This window comes from Eleutherodactylus coqui, chromosome 10 (genome assembly GCF_035609145.1).
Source record: "Eleutherodactylus coqui strain aEleCoq1 chromosome 10, aEleCoq1.hap1, whole genome shotgun sequence".
NCBI lineage: Eukaryota > Metazoa > Chordata > Amphibia > Anura > Eleutherodactylidae > Eleutherodactylus > Eleutherodactylus coqui.
Genome location: NC_089846.1, coordinates 3,147,187 through 3,171,327, shown reverse-complemented (window position 1 = coordinate 3,171,327; position 24,141 = coordinate 3,147,187). Strand labels below are relative to the sequence as shown.

The 24,141-nt window shown below is 53.2% G+C and overlaps 1 protein-coding gene across 2 annotated transcripts in view; it reads right to left on the bottom strand.

Annotated features, from left to right (window-relative positions):
• The window catches only part of GRIN1 (glutamate ionotropic receptor NMDA type subunit 1), a 156,670-nt gene that overhangs the window by 64,816 nt on the left and 67,713 nt on the right, over positions 1 to 24,141 (bottom strand). For both annotated transcript variants that reach the window (XM_066580013.1, XM_066580014.1), the window contains 7 exons: positions 22,977 to 23,098; positions 20,882 to 21,056; positions 9,922 to 10,066; positions 7,383 to 7,466; positions 6,782 to 6,917; positions 6,569 to 6,696; positions 2,109 to 2,273 (listed from right to left, as the gene is read on the bottom strand). In XM_066580013.1, the coding sequence (XP_066436110.1) occupies positions 2,109 to 2,273; positions 6,569 to 6,696; positions 6,782 to 6,917; positions 7,383 to 7,466; positions 9,922 to 10,066; positions 20,882 to 21,056; positions 22,977 to 23,098 (955 nt within the window). The remainder of the gene's footprint in view (positions 1 to 2,108; positions 2,274 to 6,568; positions 6,697 to 6,781; positions 6,918 to 7,382; positions 7,467 to 9,921; positions 10,067 to 20,881; positions 21,057 to 22,976; positions 23,099 to 24,141) is intronic.

Genomic DNA, 24,141 nt, shown 5'->3' with positions numbered 1-24,141 from the left:
AGCTTCACAGGAGAAGAGTCCGGGGTGAACCGGCCGCCTGCAGTCCAGACCTTCAACCATATACTACATCCATCACAACAGCATGGCTTCACAGGAGAAGAGTCCGGGGTGAACCGGCCGCCTGCAGTCCAGACCTTCCACCTGTGTGGAGAACGCTACACCCCTAAGGGCATTTTGAACTTCTGCATTGGCTGGAAAAGCATCTGATACGGTTTTGACAAGCTTGTTACCCGGCCACAGACTGAGGTTGCCAGGCTTCCCTCCTGCATTGGACTTCTGCACGGACACTTACCATGAAAACCGACATAACCCTGAGAGCCCAGGACCGAGCAAGAAGAGGCCTGAAGTGATTACAGATTCCTGGCAAACCAGGACACCTCTAGACATTATCCTCACCCTACTAGAAGTAACCCTATGAATGGGGGAGCTTGCTCCATATTCCTTCAGGCAGCTTTAGTTTATTTAAGGGGTGGTGCAGGATAGAAAAACATGGCTGCTTTCTTCCAAACACAGCGCCACCCTTGTCCATAGAGTTGTATGTGGTATTGCAGCTCAGCATCATAAGTGGTTGCTGAACTGCAATACGAAACACAAGGGTGACACCGTGTTTGGAAGAAAACGGCCATGTTTTTCTAACCCTGGACAACCCATTTAAACAGTTTGAGAGTATCACAATGAAGGTTATTATACCTACAGCCGGTTCCTGTGGGTTTCCATCCCTTCACGGGCACAATTTGTGGCGAGACCACAAACTGAACTGGTGTGGCCTGACCCCAGCAATGAAGGCCTGATTGCGGCTTCCCCGATCTACATGGATTTGGAGAGTTTGGTCACTTTGAGTGACTTGAGCCAAGTTCTCCCTACTCCTATTCAGGTCTCTACCCATCTCCAGAGCCTAGGACCATCTGAGCACCGGACCCCAGCCACATCTCTTCTAGATGATTGACCTGCAGGGCATTGTTAGGCCTCAGTGCTCGAGAAACCCAAGCTTCTAGTTCCCTAGTATGTACATAATGTAGTGGCCCAGAGTTGGTGGGGCCCCTCCATAATGTTTTGTGTCTGTCTCATGTCAGCGTCTTATGTGTAGTATGCATTAGATTTATGTGTATTGCACTTCTGCAGTACTGAATGGGTTAATGTCTGGAAAATGTATCATTGTGTGAGTCATGTGACTATGTTATATATATATATGTGTGTGTGTGTGTGTGTGTGTGTGTGTGTGTGTGTTTGCAAGGATGCTATGCAGAATAGAGGAGTACAGAGCAGCAGTCAGTCTGAGCAGAAGTCTAGGGGTGAACGTCTGAGATCCGTCCGTGTGTGGAGCATGGAGGAGGCCAAACGATGGTCTGATGCCCAGCCTGCCCAGGAAACCTCGGTGCTGCTGAGAGTGAGACAAGCCACTTCAAACCAAGGAGAACACAACTAACGTGAGTGTGAACCGCTAGAGAGATTCGCCAGGAGCGGGATCACACAGATAACTGGGACTGTGGATCATCTAAGATCCCCCGAGAATCCTCTCTGTCACTCTTCTCTGAGTTGTTGTATCTGTACCAGGACTGTTGATGTGGTTTGGACTCTGTCAATTAACAGTAAATGGACATTACCGACCGTTCCCGCTTTTGTTCAGAAAGTTTCCATGTGAGTGAACTACTTTATTTCTTCGTCAAGTTTTATCGCAGAGGACGGAAAGGTCGCGTCACGTGTGACAAATTGACTCAAGGTAACCGCCGATTACTTCCCCTGTAATCACACCCTGCAGTAACGTGGTTGGGTCCTGAGCTACCCCCAGGGGAGGAGATGGTGGAGCCACTGTGACAAGGCCTCAATCTACCCAGCTGTCTGCTCGGCTGTGGACAAGGCAGCTGCTATGGGGCCCATAAAACAAAGGGGCCATTATCCAATTAACCTAAAGTATTCATCTCCTGGGCAAGGCTCCATCTCCACAGGGACGGGGAAGAAGTCTGAGGGGAAGAGACCCTGCAAGAGGCTTATAAAAGCACCAACAAACCCCAGGCTGCCCTGTTGTGAAAATGCCGTGGTGACCAGGTGGGGGCCCCATTTTGCTCTTGCTCTGGGGCCCAGTCTCCCCTATGTCCTACCCCACCTACCTTTTTCACGAGGATGGTCAGCCCCTGGTACTTGAAAGGTTTGGAGAATTCGATGTACTGAGCGCGCTCGTTGTTGATGGTCAGGGGGGCGACGATCATGTCGGCTTGACCGCTCAGCAGCTCGCCCATCATCCCGTTCCATTCCTTCTTATTACTGTTATTAACCTGCAAGGAGACGGCGCAGGCGCGTTACTCCCCATTCCGAGCGGACGCTCTTATCAGATTAATCTAAGATGATTACAAGTGCAAGTTTATAACATTAGGAACATCTGACAGCAAAGAGTCTAAGAGGCAAAGTGAATTTGTCAGGTATTATCCCCGATTAATCCACCAGCAGCTGCGCGTAATCCCACAAGTGGATGAGCCAGCGGCATGTCGTCCCACCCGGCCTGTGGGGTCACTTCCAGCTGCTTCTGTGTGAACTGCTCTCATATAGCCGGTCCTCCACTGGATGAAGTTTAGCTCCGAAGTGTCCATGTGGTATATAGACACTGTGCTGACAGAAGTATTGGCCCCCAGCAGTCCGGCACTGCCAGGTGTTGTGTGAGCATCAGGTATAAAGGAGAGAAACACACAGGAGATCCCAGTACAGAAACCATCAGATGTCACCAGGTGTAGAGCTGACAACGGGGTCTGGTGGGGGGATGTCACCAGGTGTAGAGCTGACAACGGGGTCTGGTGGGGGGATGTCACCAGGTGTAGACCTGACAACGAGGTCTGGTGGGGGGATGTCACCAGGTGTAGAGCTGACAACCAGGTCTGGTGGGGGGATGTCACCAGGTGTAGAGCCGACAACAGGGTCTGGTGGTGGGATGTCACCAGGTGTAGAGCCGACAACAGGGTCTGGTGGTGGGATATCACCAGGTGTAGAGCTGACAACGAGGTCTGGTGGGGGGATGTCACCAGGTGTAGAGCCGACAACAGGGTCTGGTGGGGGGATGTCACCAGGTGTAGAGCCGACAACAGGGTCTGGTGGGGGGATGTCACCAGGTGTAGAGCCGACAACAGGGTCTGGTGGGGGGATGTCACCAGGTGTAGAGCTGAAAACGTGGTCTGGTGAGGGGATGTCACAAGGTGTAGAGCTGACAATTGGGTCTGGTGGTGGGATGTCACCAGGTGTAGAGCTGACAACGGGGTCTGGTGGGGGAATGTCACCAGGTGTAGAGCTGACAACGGGGTCTGGTGGGGGGATGTCACCAGGTGTAGAGCTGACAACGGGGTCTGGTGGGGAGATGTCACCAGGTGTAGAGCTGACAACGGGGTCTGGTGGGGAGATGTCACCAGGTGTAGAGCTGACAACTGGGTCTGATGCTAGGATGTCACCAGGTATAGAGCTGACAATGGGGTCTGGTGGGGGGATGTCACCAGGTGCAGAGCTGACAACGGGGTCTGGTGGGGGGATGTCACCAGGTGTAGAGCTGACAATGGGGTCTGATGCTAGGATGTCACCAGGTGTAGAGCTGACAACTGGGTCTGATGCTAGGATGTCACCAGGTGTAGAGCTGACAACGGGGTCTGGTGGAGGGGATGTCAGCAGGTGTAGAGCTGACAACAGGGTCTGGTGGGGGGATGTCACCAGGTGTAGAGCTGACAACGGGGTCTGGTGGGGGGATGTCACCAGGTGTAGAGCTGAAAACGGGGTCTCGTGGGGGAATGTCACCAGGTGTAGAGCTGACAACAGGGTCTGGTGGGGGGAATGTCACCAGGTGTAAAGCTGACAATGGGGTCTGATGCTAGGATGTTACCAGGTGTAGAGCTGACAACGAGGTCTGGTGGTGGGATGTCACCAGGTGTAGAGCCGACAACGGGGTCCGGTGGTGGGATGTCACCAGGTGTAGAGCCGACAACGGGGTCCGGTGGTGGGATGTCACCAGGTGTAGAGCTGCCAACGGGGTCTGATGCTAGGATGTCACCAGGTGTAGAGCTGACAACAGGGTCTCGTGGGGGGATGTCACCAGGTGTAAAGTTGACAACGGGGTCTGATGATAGGATGTCACCAGGTGTTGAGCTAACAACGGGGTCTGGTGGGGGAATGTCACCAGGTGTAGAGCTGACAACGGGGTCTGGTGGGGGGATGTCACCAGGTGTAGAGCTGACAACAGGGTCTGGTGGGGGGATGACACCAGGTGTAAAGCTGACAATGGGGTCTGATGCTAGGATGTTATCAGGTGTAGAGCTGACAACGGGGTCTGGTGGGGGGATGTCACCAGGTGTAGAGCCGACAACGGGGTCCAGTGGTGGGATGTCACCAGGTATAGAGCTGACAACGGCGTCTGGTAGCGGGATGTCACCAGGTGTAGAGCTGACAACGGGGTCTGGTGGTGGGATGTCACCAGGTGTAAAGCTGACAACGGGGTCTGATGCTAGGATGTCACCAGGTGTAGAGCTGACAACGGGGTCTCGTGGGGGGGGTGTCACCAGCTGTAGAGCTGACAACGGGGTCCGGTGGTGGGATGTCACCAGGTATAGAGCTGACAACGGGGTCTGGTAGCGGGATATCACCAGGTGTAGAGCTGACAGCGGGGTCTCGTGGGGGGATGTCACCAGGTGTACAGATGTCAACAGGGTCTGGTGGTGGGATGTCACCAGGTGTACAGCCGACAACGGGGTCTGGTGGGGGGATGTCACCAGTTATAGAGCTGACAAAGGGGTCTGGTGGTGGGATGTTACCAGGTCTAGAGCTGACAACAGGGTCTGGTGGTGGGATGTCACCAACCAATCAGTAAGGACATTGCAACTTCTGGACCTTCCAGTGTTGGCCATGTTATTTGGTGATGGAAGCCATCCGGTGTGTGCAGTGCCGCCACATTCATTTAGACCTCGTAAACTGACAGACCGCAGACAACGAAGCCTTGTAGGAGCTGTGAAGTCATCACACACACCGTCTGCCCTCACTCAGGGGGTCTCACAGGACATTGGAACATCCATTAGTACCAGAACCCTCCGTAGGGAACGGCATGGGAAGAGTTACCATGGACGAGCGGCTGCACACAACATCACAGCAGTGACTGCACAGCGGCGCATGCGATGGGGCTCGGAGCGACGGACTGTAAGTGAGTGGAAGCAAGTGTTGGGAATAGATGAATCACAGTTCACCATCTTCGGATGGCGGTACACATTCGGATGACGGCACTTGGGTGTGATGGTTGTCTGGAGAGTGGTTTCTATGTGACTCAATCGTCAGTGAGGTTTGGAGGAGGTTCTGTTATGGTATGGGAGGTTCTGCTGGAAGGACTCGGCCCTTGGTTATATTGAAGAGTAGCCTCCACAAACGGGTACAGAGACATCTCGGAAATGTGGCATCACCTCCCCTGTGGTAATACTCTGGTACAGCTCCGTGTCTCCACCAACATGACCGAGCACCATGTCATACGGCGCGCAGCGTGGGGAGCAGAACGTCTGCAGACGTCATTTGCCCAAAGTCCGGACTTCAGTCCCACGGAGCGGGACGAACTAAAGCGCTATATCTGTGTGCCCAACACACAGCGTCCGGCACCAAAATGCGACTAAGCATGCATCGGTGTGAGGCTCACGTGAGTCGGGGCTGATGCCATGATGTCACCGCGGCCCTGATCCTTATTCGCAGCCAGCGAGCCGTGACACTTGGTTTGGGTAAACAAATTGTAGCATGTATCTTTTTCAGAAATTTTGGGGCATATCTGCATAAGTCCCTCCCCTTTGGGGGCATAGTACAGTTCTGTGAACTAACCCAATGATTGGGTGGTATGGTATATATACACCTAGTGACCCCTTTATTCGCCCCCATCTAGTAGTGTTGGACTCCTTTCACCTTCAGAGCCGCAGTGTTTCGTTGCGGCGTAGACTCCACTCGGCGATGAAATCCTCCTGCAGGAATATCGGCCCCTGCAGACAGGAAGCTTCCTGCAGTTGCTGCAGATTAGATGGCGGTGCTGACATGTTCTAACCAGCTGACAGGAAGGGGTCAGCGATTCATGCTGCTTGTGCCAAATTCTGACCTCCCATCAGGAACATAAATCTGGGCCCATCTGACCAGAAGATGTTTTCCCGCTGCTCAGTGATACAAGTTTTGCGCTCTTTTGCCCGCTTGAGTCTTTGTGTTCCTCTTAGACACAATGGCGCTGGAACTGGTCGCCCGCTGTTACACCATCCGTGTGGAGGAACGGCGAGTTGTGCGTTCGGACACGTTAGTTGGCGCTCCAGCGTTGTATTCAGCTGACTGTGCAGCCTGTTGGTCAGAACGATTCCTGACATCCTCCTCCGACCCCTTTCAGTGATGAGTTGTTTCCCCCACAGGATCCCCCCTCGCTGGATGTTTTCCTTGATTACTTGTCATGTTATTTTATGCCGCATGAAAGGGAACCACCAATCGTGTGATGACGGGGGGGGGGGGGGGGGTCTAAAAAAGGACCAGTGTATAAAATGTACCGAATAATGGACATACATAGAAACAATTGGCCGATGGCATCTTGACGACTCACCCGCTCCTGGGTACCAAACTTCCCATCAGCCACTAGGTGAAACTCGTAATTGAAATTCATCTCTTTGGCGAGTTTCAGTAATAAGTCGATACAGAAGCCGTAACAGCATTGAGGTACGGTGGGGCGCCCTGGTGACAGAAGGGTGGACATCAGAATGACCATAACCCACATCACATTACAGCGCGGAGTCGGTTTAATTGGGGAATCCTCTACCTGGAATCGTATCGTTGGGTCCTAAACATGGAACCTTTTTGATCAGGTCCCCAGTTATGGCATATTCCTCTTTACAGGAGCCGTCCGGCAGGGCCGACTTCACGTACACAAAGGGTTCCTGGTGAATGGTGACTATCTGAGGGGGAAGGAAAAGACGGTGAGCAGACGGACGACTGATGTAACTAAAGGAACAGTTCAGGCACAACCCATAAGAGGGCGGAGCCTGACACTGCCTGTTCTTTGAATCCCTCTATCATGCTCCACCCCTTTAGCAAAAGAAAGGGGGGCACAAAACTGTCTAATAGAAACACTGTCTATGTGCCCCGGCAACCAATCAGAAGGCAGCTTTCATATTACCTCACCAGTTTAAGAAATGAAAGCTGCACTCTGATTGGTTGCCGGGGCACAAAGGCAGATTTTCTTTTAGACCGTTTCATAAATGAGCCTCAATTTAATCTGAACTGTCCCTTTAAGATTGCGCCAAAATATTTTGTCGTTCTAGATTCAGATTCGCTGTAATTTAAGCTGCATTCTCACATTTTTCTCTACAGCATAATGTGACGATTCTGACGAAAATCATACCGAGAACTTCAACTATTACCTTTAAATTGGTTGACATTTTGTAACCTTGCGGTTTCTCCGTTTCGCCGCCCGGCCAAATTATTTTTCTTTCATTTTGCATTATCTATAAAAAAATAAAAAGGATAAAAACAGTTACCGTCCCACATCGTGGCATCCCATAGAACGGGGCGACCCACATCGTGGCATCCCATAGAACGGGGCGACCCACATCGTGGCATCCCATAGAACGGGGCGACCCACATCGTGGCATCCCATAGAACGGGGCGACCCACATCGTGGCATCCCATAGAACGGGGCGACCCACATCGTGGCATCCCATAGAACGGGGCGACCCACATCGTGGCATCCCATAGAACGGGGCGACCCACATCGTGGCATCCCATAGAACGGGGCGACCCACATCGTGGCATCCCATAGAACGGGGCGACCCACATCGTGGCATCCCACAGAACGGGGCGACCCACATCGTGGCATCCCACAGAACGGGGCGACCCACATCGTGGCATCCCACAGAACGGGCCGACCCACATCGTGGCATCCCACAGAACGGGCCGACCCACATAGTGGCATCCCACAGAACGGGGCGACCCACATAGTGGCATCCCACAGAACGGGGCGACCCACATAGGGGCATCCCACAGAACGGGGCGACCCACATAGGGGCATCCCACAGAACGGGGCGACCCACATAGGGGCATCCCACAGAACGGGGCGACCCACATAGGGGCATCCCACAGAACGGGGCGACCCACATAGGGGCATCCCACAGAACGGGGCGACCCACATAGGGGCATCCCACAGAACGGGGCGACCCACATAGGGGCATCCCACAGAACGGGGCGACCTACATAGTGGCATCCCACAGAACGGGGCGACCCACATAGTGGCATCCCACAGAACGGGGCGACCCACATAGTGGCATCCCACAGAACGGGGCGACCCACATAGTGGCATCCCACAGAACGGGGCGACCCACATAGTGGCATCCCACAGAACGGGGCGACCCACATAGTGGCATCCCATAGAACGGGGCGACCCACATAGTGGCATCCCATAGAACGGGGCGACCCACATAGTGGCATCCCACAGAACGGGGCGACCCACATAGGGGCATCCCACAGAACGTGGCGACCCACATAGTGGCATCCCACAGAACGGGGCGACCCACATAGTGGCATCCCACAGAACGGGGCGACAGATGCTCATGGCAGTGATGTGGTGATCAGGACTGGTGGAAGACCCCTTTAATTAGCAAGATATGGCAGAGAAATGCAAAAATTGACAACCAATGGAAGTAAACATGGCGGGCGTATAAGTATAAGAGACGGGACAAACGCTGCGGCAGGCAGGGCCCAGCTCAGAGGGAAAGAGCAGTCAATACGAGCTTACGGCCCCCGGGATCGGGGAACAATCCCCACAGCCCATGGTTGAGGCCCGGCGCTCGCAGCCTCCGTGAGGGAGGAGGTTCTCTTCTCTCGGCGGTCAGAGACGTCTCCAGGTTTGCAGTCACTCCAGCAGACTTTTCATGCTCGGCCTCTCGCACCTTCCGCTACCCTTTTGTGCCAAGCTCCCTCATTTATACCCTGCACACTTGCTCCTCCCAGGGGGCGGGTCTAATAACTCCATCCTGTTTGATCGTCAGTCTCTCCCCAGTTTGGTTGCCTCCCGGACTGTAATTGGGCAGCAGCCATTGCAGCAAGTAGCTTTACTCACTGAAGCAGCTCCCATCCGGCAGCCACAACGTCGGCAGGCAGACACCTGCTTCCTCCCTCGGCATCTGTGCTGCGTGCTGTGGGTCCCTCTCTACAGTCGCCGCGGTGAGTAAAACTACTTGCAGCTCAAGGACAATAAGGGGGCGCACTATTACCACTGGGGGCACTGTTACTATTGGGGACACCATTATCTTTGGGGCCTCTATTGGGAGCACTATTATCCCCGCAGTCAGTAAGGGGGGGCACCATTACTATTTGGACCACTTTTGTGTGGGTGCACTATTATTATTGGGGTCACTATCCCGGCAGTATTACCATTGGGGTCACTAAGGGGTGCACTATTACTATTCGGGCTACATAATTATTATTTGGGACACTATTGGAGCCACTAAGGGAGCGTACTATGATCACTGGGGCCACTGAGAGGTAATGTTTTACTTTGTGATAAGCCACGCCCCTGACCACGGCCCGGACCACACGCCTTCTGCATTGTTCGGCAGCCCTACTCCCCAGTGACTAGTTATTTCGACCTTGTACATGACCACCACACGGGGGCGAGAGCGCTCACACCTCGCCAGCGCCTCTACTAACCATATAGCAGACCTCACACCAACAGGCGGCCAAACTGCTGTATGACCCCCATAAGTGCAGATAAGAGGGGGGGGAACCTCTTCACCCCCACAGATCCGGCTGAGCCAAAAACACTTCACATAGACAGATGAATTATTATAGAAGTGGTATGGCGGTAATAAAGTGCAGGTGAAGACCGACAAGTGGGCGGCGCTATAGGTCTGCGGTGGAGTTCACACGGCTCACTGCTGTTACCCCCAAATGCCCCCGACTCACGTGACTGCCGTTGAAGATACCGACTTGGACGAGTTTGCGGTTCTGCAGGTTCATGATGCTGTAATTGGCAAACTTCCTGTCTCCGTCCTCATTAAACTCCACTCGCCCCGTCACCCCCTCGGGGTACTTGGAAGACATGAGCACCCTGCAGCGACAGAGCAGACGATGGAGACGCAGTGCGCAAAACATGCAGCGCCGCAGCTTCTGGAACATCACCTGTTACTTTCCCCTTTAATGCATGAGGTTGGTAGGTGAGTATAACACAATCTTGTGTCCCTATGACAACACTTCCTGCTTAGGGATATCTTATGGATCCATCACATCCACGTGCAGGAATGGCGGTCACTGCGACGGTTTTCCTGCTGATTTTGCTGGGGACATTTGCAGGGAGACGCAGTATTCTATGTGGCATCCATAACCCCCGTAATTAGCGCTATGGGCGGATCATCATGTGACGGTGCTCACAGCCATCCCAGATCCAGGGGACTGTTCTCCATTGCAGGGGCTGCCCCACCGTTCCGGGAGGTCTGCTGAATGTCCCCCTAGATCCCTAATACTCAAGGTATAATGGAGGGGGAGAGACGTTACTGACATGGGACTGTGTGTTGGAGGCGGAGGGGTGTCATTTACATGGGACTGTGTGTTGGAGGCGAAGGGAGGTCATTTACATGGGACTGTGTGTTGGAGGCGGAGGGAGGTCATTTACATGGGAATGTGTGTTAGAGGGAGGTCATTTACATGGGACTGTCTGTTGGAGGCGGAGGGAGGTCATTTACATGGGACTGTGTATTGGAGGCGGAGGGAGGACATTTACATGGGATTGTCTGTTGGAGGTGGAAGAATGTCATTTACATGGAACTGTGTGTTGGAGGCAGAGGGAGGTCATTTACATGGGACTGTCTATTGGAGGTGGAGGGGTGTCATTTACATGGGATTGTCTGTTGGAGGTGGAGGGGGGTCATTTACATGGGACTGTCTGTTGGAGGCGGAGGGAGGTCATTTACATAGGACTGTGTGTTGGAGGCGGAGGGATGCATATTGTCCCAGAACCAGAGTTCCTGTCACAATGCAGTGAAGGTTGTCGTGTGGTTGGCCTATTTCTCGGGTGCTGGGTGTTGTGGTGCTGCATGTTGTCTGCATTGCATCGCACTTGCAAATCTTGCACAAATGTAAAAAATGCAAAGGATTCCAAGAAATCCGCGGGAGAGAAGGAGGGGCCGACCCAGAAGGAGGAGCCTGGCGGCGGTGAGCGGGGAGATGCCGGCTGGCTGCTCATCCTAATGACTTAGTCCTGTAAGAAATCTATGCGCCTCGGGGAGCAGACTGCCCCCCCCCCAGGAATCCTCAGGAAGACCCCCGGTGATCGAGGACCAAGCCATACCAACAGGCCCCTGAACCCTCATTCCCTCCGCCCGCGGTGTAACCCCGCCTGCTGGGGGACGACTCCTTATCTTCTGAGCGCAAGAAGAAGCACAGAGTCTGAGCGAGCCCGGGCGGGTGAAGCCGAGCAAAGACCTCCGTGCGTCCGCTGATCTCAGGCGTCGACTCTCCTGCGATGAACCTTCCAGGGACCGCGCGACAGATCCGAACCGCGTGAATACAGTCCGCCAATCTGTGCAGATCCTCCATAGCAGAGATTAACCCAAAATGGGCCGGGCACCCCTATGGCTGAAGTCGTAACTATTAGCAACCACATTCCCATTAACAAGCCAGAGATATTTCCAGAAGCATCAAACACTTTGTTTCCACTAAATCTGCTGAAGCAAAAACCTTTAAAGGGACGGTAACCAAGTAATCATCCATCTAGTAATACTTCACGCATGGCCTTATAAGTCTCCTCACACCCATTCTGGGTGCTCTCTTTAAGGGGAGACTATACCATCCCCCGACCCACTCACCCCCTAGGTGTCTCCACACACTTTTTGGGTGCTCCCTTAAGGAGACATGACACCGCTTCTGACCCATAATTGACTGTGTTACCCTGAAATCGCATCAGAAGTGTCAGTAAAGTCCTTAAAGTTGTTTCACGGGATGCGAGTGTCCAAAAGTCTCATTCCTGCACTCTGCATCACTGGGACAGCTGCAGTGACAAAAGGGTGGCGGTTACCCCGCCACGTGACAGGCTTTTCCTGTGCGGCCGTCTGTCATTAGGATCACTGCACAGAGGTACTCTATAGAGACACCCATGCATATGCTGTGCGGGGTGTGTATTGGCTAAGCCTTCCTGAATGGTTGTTTGCCAGAGTGTCTGCAGAGTCACCCCTTCCTCCTCTGCTCCCAATCCAGGACCGGTGCCATACAGATAACGTGGACTGTATAGTGTAGTGGGCAGGGTGAGTTTCTTGTACAGCTAGAGAGGTGGACAGGGTGAGATTCTGGGGTAACTAGCATGGTGCACATGGTGACTTTCTGAAGCAGCTAGTGAGGTGGACAGGGTGAGTTTCTGGGGCAGCCAGAGTGGTGTTTGTTAAATTCTCTATGTATCTCTGAGAGGAGCCTAAGAGCGAGTATGGCATCCATGGTGGAGCGGCCTGCCATGAAGCCTGACTGCTGGGGTCTCTGCTTGGAGGTCAGAAGTGGTTGTACCCTTGAGAGTAGAAAGTGCGCGAAGACCTTGCTGGGAACCGAGAGGAGCATTATCGGCCTGTAGCTAGTGCATGTTGTTTTTGGGCCCTTCCCACTGCACATGGCGAGGATGAGGCCCTCCTTCCATTCGACGGGGACGTTCCCACAAGACCAGACGCACAGAAATAGTTGATGTAAAGCAGTGCTTATGGGTTCAAATGCACATTTCAGCAGTTCAGGTGGAATGCCATCTGAGCCGGCGGCGCATCCATATCTAATTTTCTGAATAGCAGAAAGGAGCTCTTCCCGTGACGGAGCATCCATAGGCACAGAATGGTCATCCACAGCAACAGATGCGAGATCATGGCACGGGTTAGCCGGTGGATGGTTCCTCATGGATGGATCCTCGTCACGTATGTTGATCTCAAGGTGGCGTTCGACTCGGTCGACAGAGAAGCCCTCTGGAAGGCCTTGCGTGGCATTGGTGTCCTCACATCCCTTCTAAACCTACTAAAAGACATGCATCAGGGCACATCCACCAAAGTCCGTATCAATGGTTCAACCTCTGCTAGTTTTGAGACCTCGTCTGGTGTTTGACAAGGTTGCATCTTAGCTCCCGCACTCTTCTGCAGGGCCATGGACTGGATTCTTCAGCATATTGTCCAATGTAATGGGGTCACTCTTCCGCAGTACCACTTCACCGACCTGGACTGCGCCGTCGATGTTGCACTCTTGGATGTCACATCTAATAATCTGAGACACTCACTGGAACAGTTCGATTTTGAGGCGTCCTGTCTTGGGCTTCACATCTCCTGGCAAAAAACCAAGCTGCAGAATCTAGGAGCTGGTGCAATCCCGCCGGACCTTGATAAAGACCTACCGGTCGAAACGTCGTATCATGGTGTGTTTGGAATAAAGGAACCTATTTAAATAGCATCGCTGCCTGCTGCCACAGGACTCTTATTATCCCGCCGGACCTAGACGTAAACAGCCAGAGAGTCGACGCTGTCAGTGAGTTTGTGTACCTCGGAAGTGTTCAGCACACAGATGGGATGAGGTCCCTGGATAAACTCTGGCGGAGGCAGAACATAACACTCAGGACTAAGATTCGATTCTACCAGACCTGCGTAATGCCAATATTATTGTATGGCTCGGAGACCTGGACCTTGCTGTCGCAAACCACTGAGCGTCTGGAGTCCTTTCACATGCGATGCCAATGCCATATTCTCCGTGTCCGTTGCTTTGACTTCATCAGAAGCAGCGAGATACAGGCTTGCACGGGGCTTGAGTCAATCACAAAAACAATAACAAGGAGACGACTCGCACTTTTTGGTCATGTTGCACGCTTGTCAAAAGCTGTTACGGTCCACGGTGCTCTAACCGCAGCAATTGGAAGGAAAATCAAGTGACGACCCCCTGCCAGATGGCAGAGGCCCCCTGGTCATCCGCGGCGCTCGTGGGTGCAACAGATAGGCAACGGTACCTCCTCCGACATCAACACCGATTGGAACAATGCTCTCGATCGTGGTCATTCTTGATTGGCGCTACGGACCCTTGTCGTCCAAGCGAGATAACTAACTAACTAGAAGGGTGGACAGGGTGAGTTTCTGGGGCAGCTAGAGTAGTGGACAGGATGAGTTTCTAGGGCAGCTAGTGTAGTGGGCAGGATGAGTTTCTGGGGGAGCTAGCGTGGTGGACAGGGTGAGTTTCTGTGGAAGCTAGCGTGGTGGACAGGGTGAGTTTCTGGGGCAGCTAGTGTGGTGGACAGGGTGAGTTTCTGTGGAAGCTAGCGTGGTGGACAGGATGAGTTTGTGGGGCAGCTAGTGTAGACGACAGGGTGAGTTTCTGGGGGAAGCAAGTGGGGTGGACAGGGTGAGTTTCTGGGGCAGCCAGAGTGGTGGACAGGATGAGTTCCTGGGGCAGCTAGTGTGGTAGACAGGGTGAGTTCCTTGGGAAGTTAGCATGGTGGACAGGGTGAGTTTCTTGGGCAGTTAGCATGGTGGACACGGTGAGTTTCTTGGGCAGTTAGCATGGTGGACAGGGTGAGTTTCTGTGGAAGCTAGCGTGGTGGACAGGGTGAGTTTATGGGGCAGCTAGTGTGGTGGACAGGGTGAGTTTCTGGGGCAGCTAGTGTGGTGGACAGGGTGAGTTTCTGGGGTAGCTAGTGTGATGGACAGGGTGAGTTTCTGGGGCAGCTAGTGTGGTGGACAGGGTGCGTTTCTGGGGCAGCTAGTGTGGTGGACAGGGTGAGTTTCTTGGGGAAGCAAGTGGGGTGGACAGGGTGAGTTTCTGGGGGAAGCAAGTGGGGTGGACAGGGTGAGTTTCTACGGGCAGCTAGTGTGGTAGACAAGGTGAGTTTCTGGGGCAGTTAGCATGGTGGACAGGGTGAGTTTCTGTGGAAGCTAGCATGGTAGACAGGGTGAGTTTCTGTGGAAGCTAGCGTGGTGGACAGGGTGAGTTTCTGGGGCAGCTAGTGTGGTGGACAGGGTGAGTTTCTGTGGAAGCTAGCGTGGTGGACAGGGTGAGTTCCTGGGGCAGCTAGTGTGGTGGACAGGGTGAGTTTTTGAGGCAGCTAGTGTTGTGGACAGGGGGAGTTTCTGGGGCAGCTAGTGTGGTAGACAGGGTGAGTTTCTGGGGCAGCTAGGTGGTAGACAGGGTGAGTTTCTGGGGCAGCTAGTGTGGTTGACAGGCTAAGTTTCTGGGGCAGCTAGTGTGGTGGACAGGGTGAGTTTCTGGGGGAAGCAAGTGGGGTGGACAGGGTGAGTTTCTGGGGCAGCCAGAGTGGTGGACAGGAGGAGTTCCTGGGGCAGCTAGTGTGGTAGACAGGGTAAGTTTCTTGGGAAGTTAGCATGGTGGACAGGGTGAGTTTCTTGGGCAGTTAGCATGGTGGATAGGGTGAGTTCCTTGGGCAGTTAGCATAGTTGACAGGGTGAGTTTCTTGGGCAGTTAGCATGGTGGACAGGTTAAGTTTCTGTGGAAGCTAGCATGGTGGACAGGGTAAGTTTCTGGGGCAGCTAGTGTGGTGGACACGGTGAGTTTCTTGGGCAGTTAGCATGGTGGACAGGGTGAGTTTCTGTGGAAGCTAGCGTGGTGGACAGGGTGAGTTTCTGGGGCAGCTAGTGTGGTGGACAGGGTGAGTTTCTGGGGCAGCTAGTGTGGTGGACAGGGTGAGTTTCTGGGGCAGCTAGCGTGGTGGACAGGGTGAGTTTCTGGGGCAGCTAGTGTGATGGACAGGGTGAGTTTCTGGGGCAGCTAGTGTGGTGGACAGGGTGCGTTTCTGGGGCAGCTAGTGTGGTGGACAGGGTGAGTTTCTTGGGGAAGCAAGTGGGGTGGACAGGGTGAGTTTCTGGGGGAAGCAAGTGGGGTGGACAGGGTGAGTTTCTACGGGCAGCTAGTGTGGTAGACAAGGTGAGTTTCTGGGGCAGTTAGCATGGTGGACAGGGTGAGTTTCTGTGGAAGCTAGCATGGTAGACAGGGTGAGTTTCTGTGGAAGCTAGCGTGGTGGACAGGGTGAGTTTCTGGGGCAGCTAGTGTGGTGGACAGGTTAAGTTTCTGTGGAAGCTAGCATGGTGGACAGGGTAAGTTTCTGGGGCAGCTAGTGTGGTGGACACGGTGAGTTTCTTGGGCAGTTAGCATGGTGGACAGGGTGAGTTTCTGTGGAAGCTAGCGTGGTGGACAGGGTGAGTTTATGGGGCAGCTAGTGTGGTGGACAGGGTGAGTTTCTGGGGCAGCTAGTGTGGTAGACAGGGTAAGTTTCTTGGGAAGTTAGCATGGTGGACAGGGTGAGTTTCTTGGGCAGTTAGCATGGTGGATAGGGTGAGTTCCTTGGGCAGTTAGCATAGTTGACAGGGTGAGTTTCTTGGGCAGTTAGCATGGTGGACAGGTTAAGTTTCTGTGGAAGCTAGCATGGTGGACAGGGTAAGTTTCTGGGGCAGCTAGTGTGGTGGACACGGTGAGTTTCTTGGGCAGTTAGCATGGTGGACAGGGTGAGTTTCTGTGGAAGCTAGCGTGGTGGACAGGGTGAGTTTCTGGGGCAGCTAGTGTGGTGGACAGGGTGAGTTTCTGGGGCAGCTAGTGTGGTGGACAGGGTGAGTTTCTGGGGCAGCTAGTGTGGTGGACAGGGTGAGTTTCTGGGGCAGCTAGTGTGATGGACAGGGTGAGTTTCTGGGGCAGCTAGTGTGGTGGACAGGGTGCGTTTCTGGGGCAGCTAGTGTGGTGGACAGGGTGAGTTTCTTGGGGAAGCAAGTGGGGTGGACAGGGTGAGTTTCTGGGGGAAGCAAGTGGGGTGGACAGGGTGAGTTTCTACGGGCAGCTAGTGTGGTAGACAAGGTGAGTTTCTGGGGCAGTTAGCATGGTGGACAGGGTGAGTTTCTGTGGAAGCTAGCATGGTAGACAGGGTGAGTTTCTGTGGAAGCTAGCGTGGTGGACAGGGTGAGTTTCTGGGGCAGCTAGTGTGGTGGACAGGTTAAGTTTCTGTGGAAGCTAGCATGGTGGACAGGGTAAGTTTCTGGGGCAGCTAGTGTGGTGGACACGGTGAGTTTCTTGGGCAGTTAGCATGGTGGACAGGGTGAGTTTCTGTGGAAGCTAGCGTGGTGGACAGGGTGAGTTTATGGGGCAGCTAGTGTGGTGGACAGGGTGAGTTTCTGGGGCAGCTAGTGTGGTGGACAGGGAGAGTTTCTGGGGCAGCTAGTGTGGTGGACAGGGTGAGTTTCTGGGGCAGCTAGTGTGGTGGACAGGGTGAGTTTCTGGGGCAGCTAGTGTGGTGGACAGGGTGAATTTCTGGGGCAGCTAGTGTGGTGGACAGGGTGAGTTTCTGGGGCAGCTAGTGTGGTGGACAGGGTGAGTTTCTTGGGGAATCAAGTGGGGTGGACAGGGTGAGTTTCTGGGGGAAGCAAGTGGGGTGGACAGGGTGAGTTTCTACGGGCAGCTAGTGTGGTAGACAAGGTGAGTTTCTGGGGCAGTTAGCATGGTGGACAGGGTGAGTTTCTGTGGAAGCTAGCATGGTAGACAGGGTGAGTTTCTAGGGCAACTAGTGTGGTGGACAGGGTGAGTTTTTGGGGCAGCTACTGTGGTGGACAGGGTGAGTTTCTGGGGCACTTAGCATGGTGGACAGGGTGAGTTTCTGTGGAAGCTAGCGTGGTGGACAGGGTGCGTTTCTGGGGCAGCTAGTGTGGTGGACAGGGTGAGTTTCTGTGGAAGCTAGCGTGGTGGACAGGGTGAGTTTCTGGGGCAGCTAGTGTGGTGGACAGGGTGAGTTTTTGGGGCAGCTAGTGTGGTTGACAGGCTAAGTTTCTGGGGCAGCTAGTGTGGTGGACAGGGTGAGTTTCTTGGGGAATCAAGTGGGGTGGACAGGGTGAGTTTCTGGGGGAAGCAAGTGGGGTGGACAGGGTGAGTTTCTACGGGCAGCTAGTGTGGTAGACAAGGTGAGTTTCTGGGGCAGTTAGCATGGTGGACAGGGTGAGTCTCTGTGGAAGCTAGCATGGTAGACAGGGTGAGTTTCTAGGGCAACTAGTGTGGTGGACAGGGTGAGTTTTTGGGGCAGCTACTGTGGTGGACAGGGTGAGTTTCTGGGGCACTTAGCATGGTGGACAGGGTGAGTTTCTGTGGAAGCTAGCGTGGTGGACAGGGTGCGTTTCTGGGGCAGCTAGTGTGGTGGACAGGGTGAGTTTCTGTGAAAGCTAGCGTGGTGGACAGGGTGAGTTTCTGGGTCAGCTAGTGTGGTGGACAGGGTGAGTTTTTGGGGCAGCTAGTGTGGTTGACAGGCTAAGTTTCTGGGGCAGCTAGTGTGGTAGACAGGGTGAGTTTCTGGGGCAGCTAGTGTGGTAGACAGGGTGAGTTTCTGGGGCAGCTAGTGTGGTTGACAGGCTAAGTTTCTGGGGCAGCTAGTGTGGTGGACAGGGTGAGTTTCTGGGGGAAGCAAATGGGGTGGACAGGGTGAGTTTCTGGGGCAGCCAGAGTGGTGGACAAGAGGAGTTCCTGAGGCAGCTAGTGTGGTAGACAGGGTAAGTTTCTTGGGCAGTTAGCATGGTGGACAGGGTGAGTTTCTTGGGCAGTTAGCATGGTGGATAGGGTAAGTTTCTGTGGAAGCTAGCATGGTGGACAGGGTGAGTTTCTGGGGCAGCTAGTGTTTTGTAGACAGTGTGAGTTTCTGGGCCAGCTAGTGTTGTGGACAGTGTGAGTTTCTAGGTCAGCTAGTGTGTTGGACAGGATGAGTTTCTGGGCCAGGTAGTGTGGTAGACACGGTGAGTTTCTGGGGCAGCTTGTGTGGTGGAGAGGGTGAGTTTCTGGGGCAGCTAGTGTGGTGGACAGGGTGAGTTTCTGGGGCAGCTAGTGTGGCGGACAGGGTGAGTTTCTGGGGCAGCTACTGTGGTGGACAGGGTGAGTTTCTTGGGCAGCTAGTGTGGTGGACAGGGTGAGTTACTGGGGAAGCTAGTTTGGTGGACAGGGTGAGTTTCTGGGGCAGTTAGTGTGGTGGACAGGGTGAGTTTCTGGGGGAAGCAAGTGTGGTGGACAGAGTGAGTTTCTGGGGGCAGCTAGTGTGGTGGACAGGGTGAGTTTCTGGGGCAGCTAGTGTGGCGGACAGGGTGAGTTTCTGGGGCAGCTACTGTGGTGGACAGGGTGAGTTTCTGGGGCAGCTAGTGTGGTGGACAGGGTGAGTTACTGGGGAAGCTAGTTTGGTGGACAGGGTGAGTTTCTGGGGCAGTTAGTGTGGTGGACAGGGTGAGTTTCTGGGGGAAGCAAGTGTGGTGGACAGAGTGAGTTTCTGGGGGCAGCTAGTGTGGTGGACAGGGTGAGTTTCTGGGGGCAGCTAGTCTGGTGGACAGGGTGAGTTCCTGAGGCAGCTGGTATGGGGAACAGGATGAGTTCCTGGGGCAACTAACATCTCCATTATATGTCCATCTGCATTATATGTCCCCCAGAGTGCAGCCAGTAACATCTCTAACACATTATATGCCCCCCAGAGTGCAGCCAGTAACATATTCAACACATTATATGTCCCCCAGAGAGCAGCCAGTAACATCTCCAACACATTATATGTCCCCCAGAGTGTGACCAGTAACATATCCAACACATTATATGTCCCCCAGAGTGCAGACAGTAACATCTCCAGCACATTACATGTCTCTCAGAGTGCAGCCAGTAACATTTCCAACACATTATATGTTCCCCAGAGTGCGGCCAGTAACATCTCCAACACATTATATGTCCCCCAGAGTGCGACCAGTAACATCTCCAACACATTATATGTCCCGCAGAGTGCGGCCAGTAACATCTCCACCACAATTTATGTCCCCCAGAGTGCGGCCAGTAACATCTCCAACACATTATATGTCCCCCAGAGTGCAGCCAGTAACATCTCTAACACTTTATATGTCCCCCAGAGTGCAGCCAGTAACATCTCTAACACATTATATGTCCCCCAGAGTGCAGCCAGTAACATCTCCAACATGTTATATGTCCCCCAGAGTGCAGCCAGTAACATCTCCAACACATTATATGTCCCCCAGAGTGCAGCCAGTAACATCTCCAACACATTATATGTCCCCAGAGTGCAGCCAGTAACATCTCCAACATATTATATGTCCCCCAGAGTGCGGCCAGTAACATCTACAACACATTATATGTGCCACAGAGTGCAGCCAGTAACATCTCCAAAACATTATATGTCCCCCAGAGTGCAGCCAGTAACATCTCCAACACATTATATGTCCCCCAGAGTGCAGCCAGTATCATCTCCAACACAATATATGTCCCCCAGAGTGTAGCCAGTAACATCTATAACACATTATATGTCCCCCAGAGTGCGGCCAGTAACATCTATAACACATTATATGTCCCCCAGTGTGCAGCCAGTAACATCTCCATCACATTATATGTCCCCCAGAGTGCGGCCAGTAACATCTCCAACACATTATATGTCCCCCAGAGTGCGGCCAGTAACATCTCCAGCACATTATATGTCTCCCAGAGTGCAGCCAGTAACATCTCCAACACATTATATGTCCCCCAGAGTGCGGCCAGTAACATCTCCAACACATTATATGTCCCCCAGAGTGCGGCCAGTAACATCTCCAACACATTATATGTCCTCCAGAGTGCAGCCAGTAACATCTCCAACACATTATATGTCCCCCAGAGTGCGGCCAGTAACATCTCCAACACAGTATATGTCCCCCAGAGTGCGGCCAGTAACATCTCCAACACATTATATGTCCCCCAGAATGCAGCCACCTGTTTTGTTATTCTTTCCATTCATTGAATGTTGGGAGGTAATCAATTGGCTAATCAAGGCCTGAGCACAGACCAGAAGTGTTATCATGGGAACACAAGAAGCACACATAACCTGAGCCAGTATGTATGTCCTCCTCCCCCCCTCCGCTGGACATATAGGCACCTCTTAAAAAGTGGCCCAGTCTTCCATATATTGGTGTTCCCGACACAACCTCTCGGTGGGTCAGTAATATTTTCCTTTTCAAACAAGTCATGAATTGCCTGGGCAGATATGGCGACTGCGTCACTGATGTGAGCCGACTCATTCTTCCCATTGATCAGCTGGAGACCAATGACTCCTGGGGAAGGAGAAAGAGATCATTGTTATCAGCCCTCGCCCGGTCATATGGTGTTTTGGGCCCTCGCCCAGTCATTTGGTGTTTTGGGCCCTCGCCCGGTCATACGGTGTTTTGGACCTTCGCCCGGTCATGTGGTGTTTTGGGCCTTCGCCTGGTCATGCAGTTTTTCCGGCCTTCGCCTGGTCATACGTTGTTTTGGGCCCTCGCCCGGTCATGTTGTGTTTTGGGCCCTTGCCTGGTCATATGGTGTTTTGCGCCTTCGCCTGGTCATGCAGTGTTTCCGGCCTTTGCCCGGTCATACGTTGTTTTGGGCCCTTTGCCCTGACATGTGGTGTTTTGCGCCTTCGCCTGGTCATGCAGTGTTTCCGGCCTTTGCGCGGTCATGTGGTGCTTTGGGCCCTTGCCTGGTCATACGGTGTTTTGCGCCTTCGCCTGGTCATGCAGTGTTTCCGGCCTTTGCCTGGTCATATGGTGTTTTGCGCCTTCGCCTGGTCATGGAGTTTTTCCGGCCTTCGCCTGGTCATACGTTGTTTTGGGCCCTTTGCCCTGTCATGTGGTGTTTTGCGCCTTCGCCTGGTCATGCAGTGTTTCTGGCCTTCGCCCGGTCATGTAGTGTTTGGGGCTCTAGCCCTGTCATGCGGTGTTTTGGGCCCTTGCCTGGTCATACAGTGTTTTGCGCCTTCGCCTGGTCATGCAGTGTTTCCGGCCTTCACCCGGTCATACAGTATTATGAGCCCATGCCCGGTCATACGGTGTTTTGGGCCTTCGCTGGGTCATCCAGTGTTTTGGGCCCTTTGCCCGGTCATGTAGTGTTTTGGGCCTTCGCCTGGTCATCCACTGTTTTGGGCCCTTTGCCCGGTCATCCAGTGTTTTGGGCCTTCGCCTGGTCATACGGTGTTTTGGGCCCTTGCCCGGTCATATGGTGTTTTGGGCCCTTGCCCGGTCATATGGTGTTTTGGGCCCTTGCCCGGTCATACGGTGTTTTGGGCCTTCGCCCGGTCATACAGTATTTTTGGCCCTTTGCCCGATCGTGTGGTGTTTCAGGCCTTCGCCCGGTCATGTGGTGTTTTTGGCCTTCACCCAGTCATGTGGTGTTTTGGGCCTTCGCCCGGTCATGTGGTGTTTTGGGCCCTTGCCCGGTCATATGGTGTTTTGGGCCTTCGCCCAGTCATGTGGTGTTTTGGGCCTTTGCCCGATCATGTGGTGTTTCAGGCCTTCGCCCGGTCATGTGGTGTTTTGGGCCTTCGCCCGGTCATGTGGTGTTTTGGGCCTTCGCCCGGTCATGTGGTGTTTTGGGCCTTCGCCCGGTCATACAGTATTTTGGGCCTTCACCCGGTCATACGGTGTTTTGGGCCTTCGCCCGGTCATACAGTATTTTGGGCCCTTTGCCCGATCATGTGGTGTTTTGGGCCTTCGCCCGGTCATGTGGTGTTTTGGGCCTTCGCCCGGTCATGTGGTGTTTTGGGCCTTCGCCCGGTCATACAGTATTTTGGGCCTTCGCCCGGTCATGTGGTGTTTTGGGCCTTCGCCCGGTCATGTGCTGTTTTGGGCCTTCGCCCGGTCATATAGTATTTTGGGCCTTCGCCCGGTCATACAGTATTTTGGGCCTTCGCCCGGTCATACAGTATTTTGGGCCTTCGCCCGGTCATATAGTATTTTGGGCCTTCGCCCGGTCATACAGTATTTTGGGCCTTTGCCCGGTCATGTGGTGTTTTGGGCCTTCGCCCGGTCATGTGGTGTTTTGGGCCTTCGCCCGGTCATGTGGTGTTTTGGGCCTTCGCCCGGTCATACGGTATTTTGGGCCTTCGCCCGGTCATACGGTGTTTTGGACCTTCGCCCGGTCATACGGTGTTTCTGGTCCTAACAATGAAGCAAGTCCCTGAAATATTATTAAAACTCCGGGTAAGCGCATGATGTTACCGTCAGGAGCGTATCGCAAGGCACTTCCAGAGATCTCCCGCTCCCCCACCAACCAGACATAGCCGGGCCCGGTCATCTCCAGAACCGCCGCCGTTTTGTAGATGGTGCTGGCGTCTTCTTCACTGCAAAGGAAGGATAGTGACACAAAGATGAGACCCCCGTATGAGCCTGCCAGGTGACCGTGCCCTCACGTGGCACCGACCGCAGAACAACAAGGGCGTTGGCTCCCATATCTGGTTTATTCCAGACCCGTTTGTTGACCATCAAGGGTTTGGCTACAAGTCCCGGCATGAACCAGAGGAGTAATCACTGTAACCTAAATACTAAGTCAACACCGGAGACATTGAGGTGGGAAAACAAGGACACAGCAGGTCCAGTTACCGGATGGTTTACATCGCTGCATGTGCCAGGAGGAGTTATCCTGTTACATGGTAACATTTAGTAGCACAATGTCTCCGCTATAATGTTCCTGTACAATGTCTGATACAATCTGTGGGTGGCAGGGATGTGACACCCCGAAGGCTGAACCAACAGTCAGCCAAGTGGAAACTGTCATGGGTTGTTTGCTACAAGTATCATCCATGTCATAAATATATAGAGCTGATATTGAGAGAGAGAGATGAGAGAGAGAGATGAGAGAGAGAGAGAGAGAGAGAAAGAGAGAGAGAGAGAGATAGATAGATACGAGATAGATAGATAGATAGGAGATAGATAGATAGATAGATATGAGATAAATAGATATGAGATAGATAGATAGGAGATGAGATAGATAGATAGATAGATATGAGATAGATAGATATGAGATAGATAGATATGAGATAGATAGATATGAGATAGATAGAGATGAGATAGATAGAGATGAGAGATAGATAGATAGATAGATAGATAGATAGATAGATAGATAGATAGATAGATAGATAGATAGATATTAGGTAGATAGATAGGAGATAGATAGATATTAGATTGATAGATAGATATGAGATAGACAGATAGACAGATAGATAGATAGATAGATAGTAGAGATGAGCGAACACGTTCGGCCCCGCCCCTTTTTCGCCCGAACACCGAACTTTGCGAACACTTCAGTGTTCGGGCGAAAAAGTTCGGGGGCCGCCGTGGCAGCGCGGGGGGGTGCGGCGGGGAGTGGGGGGGAGAGGGAGAGAGA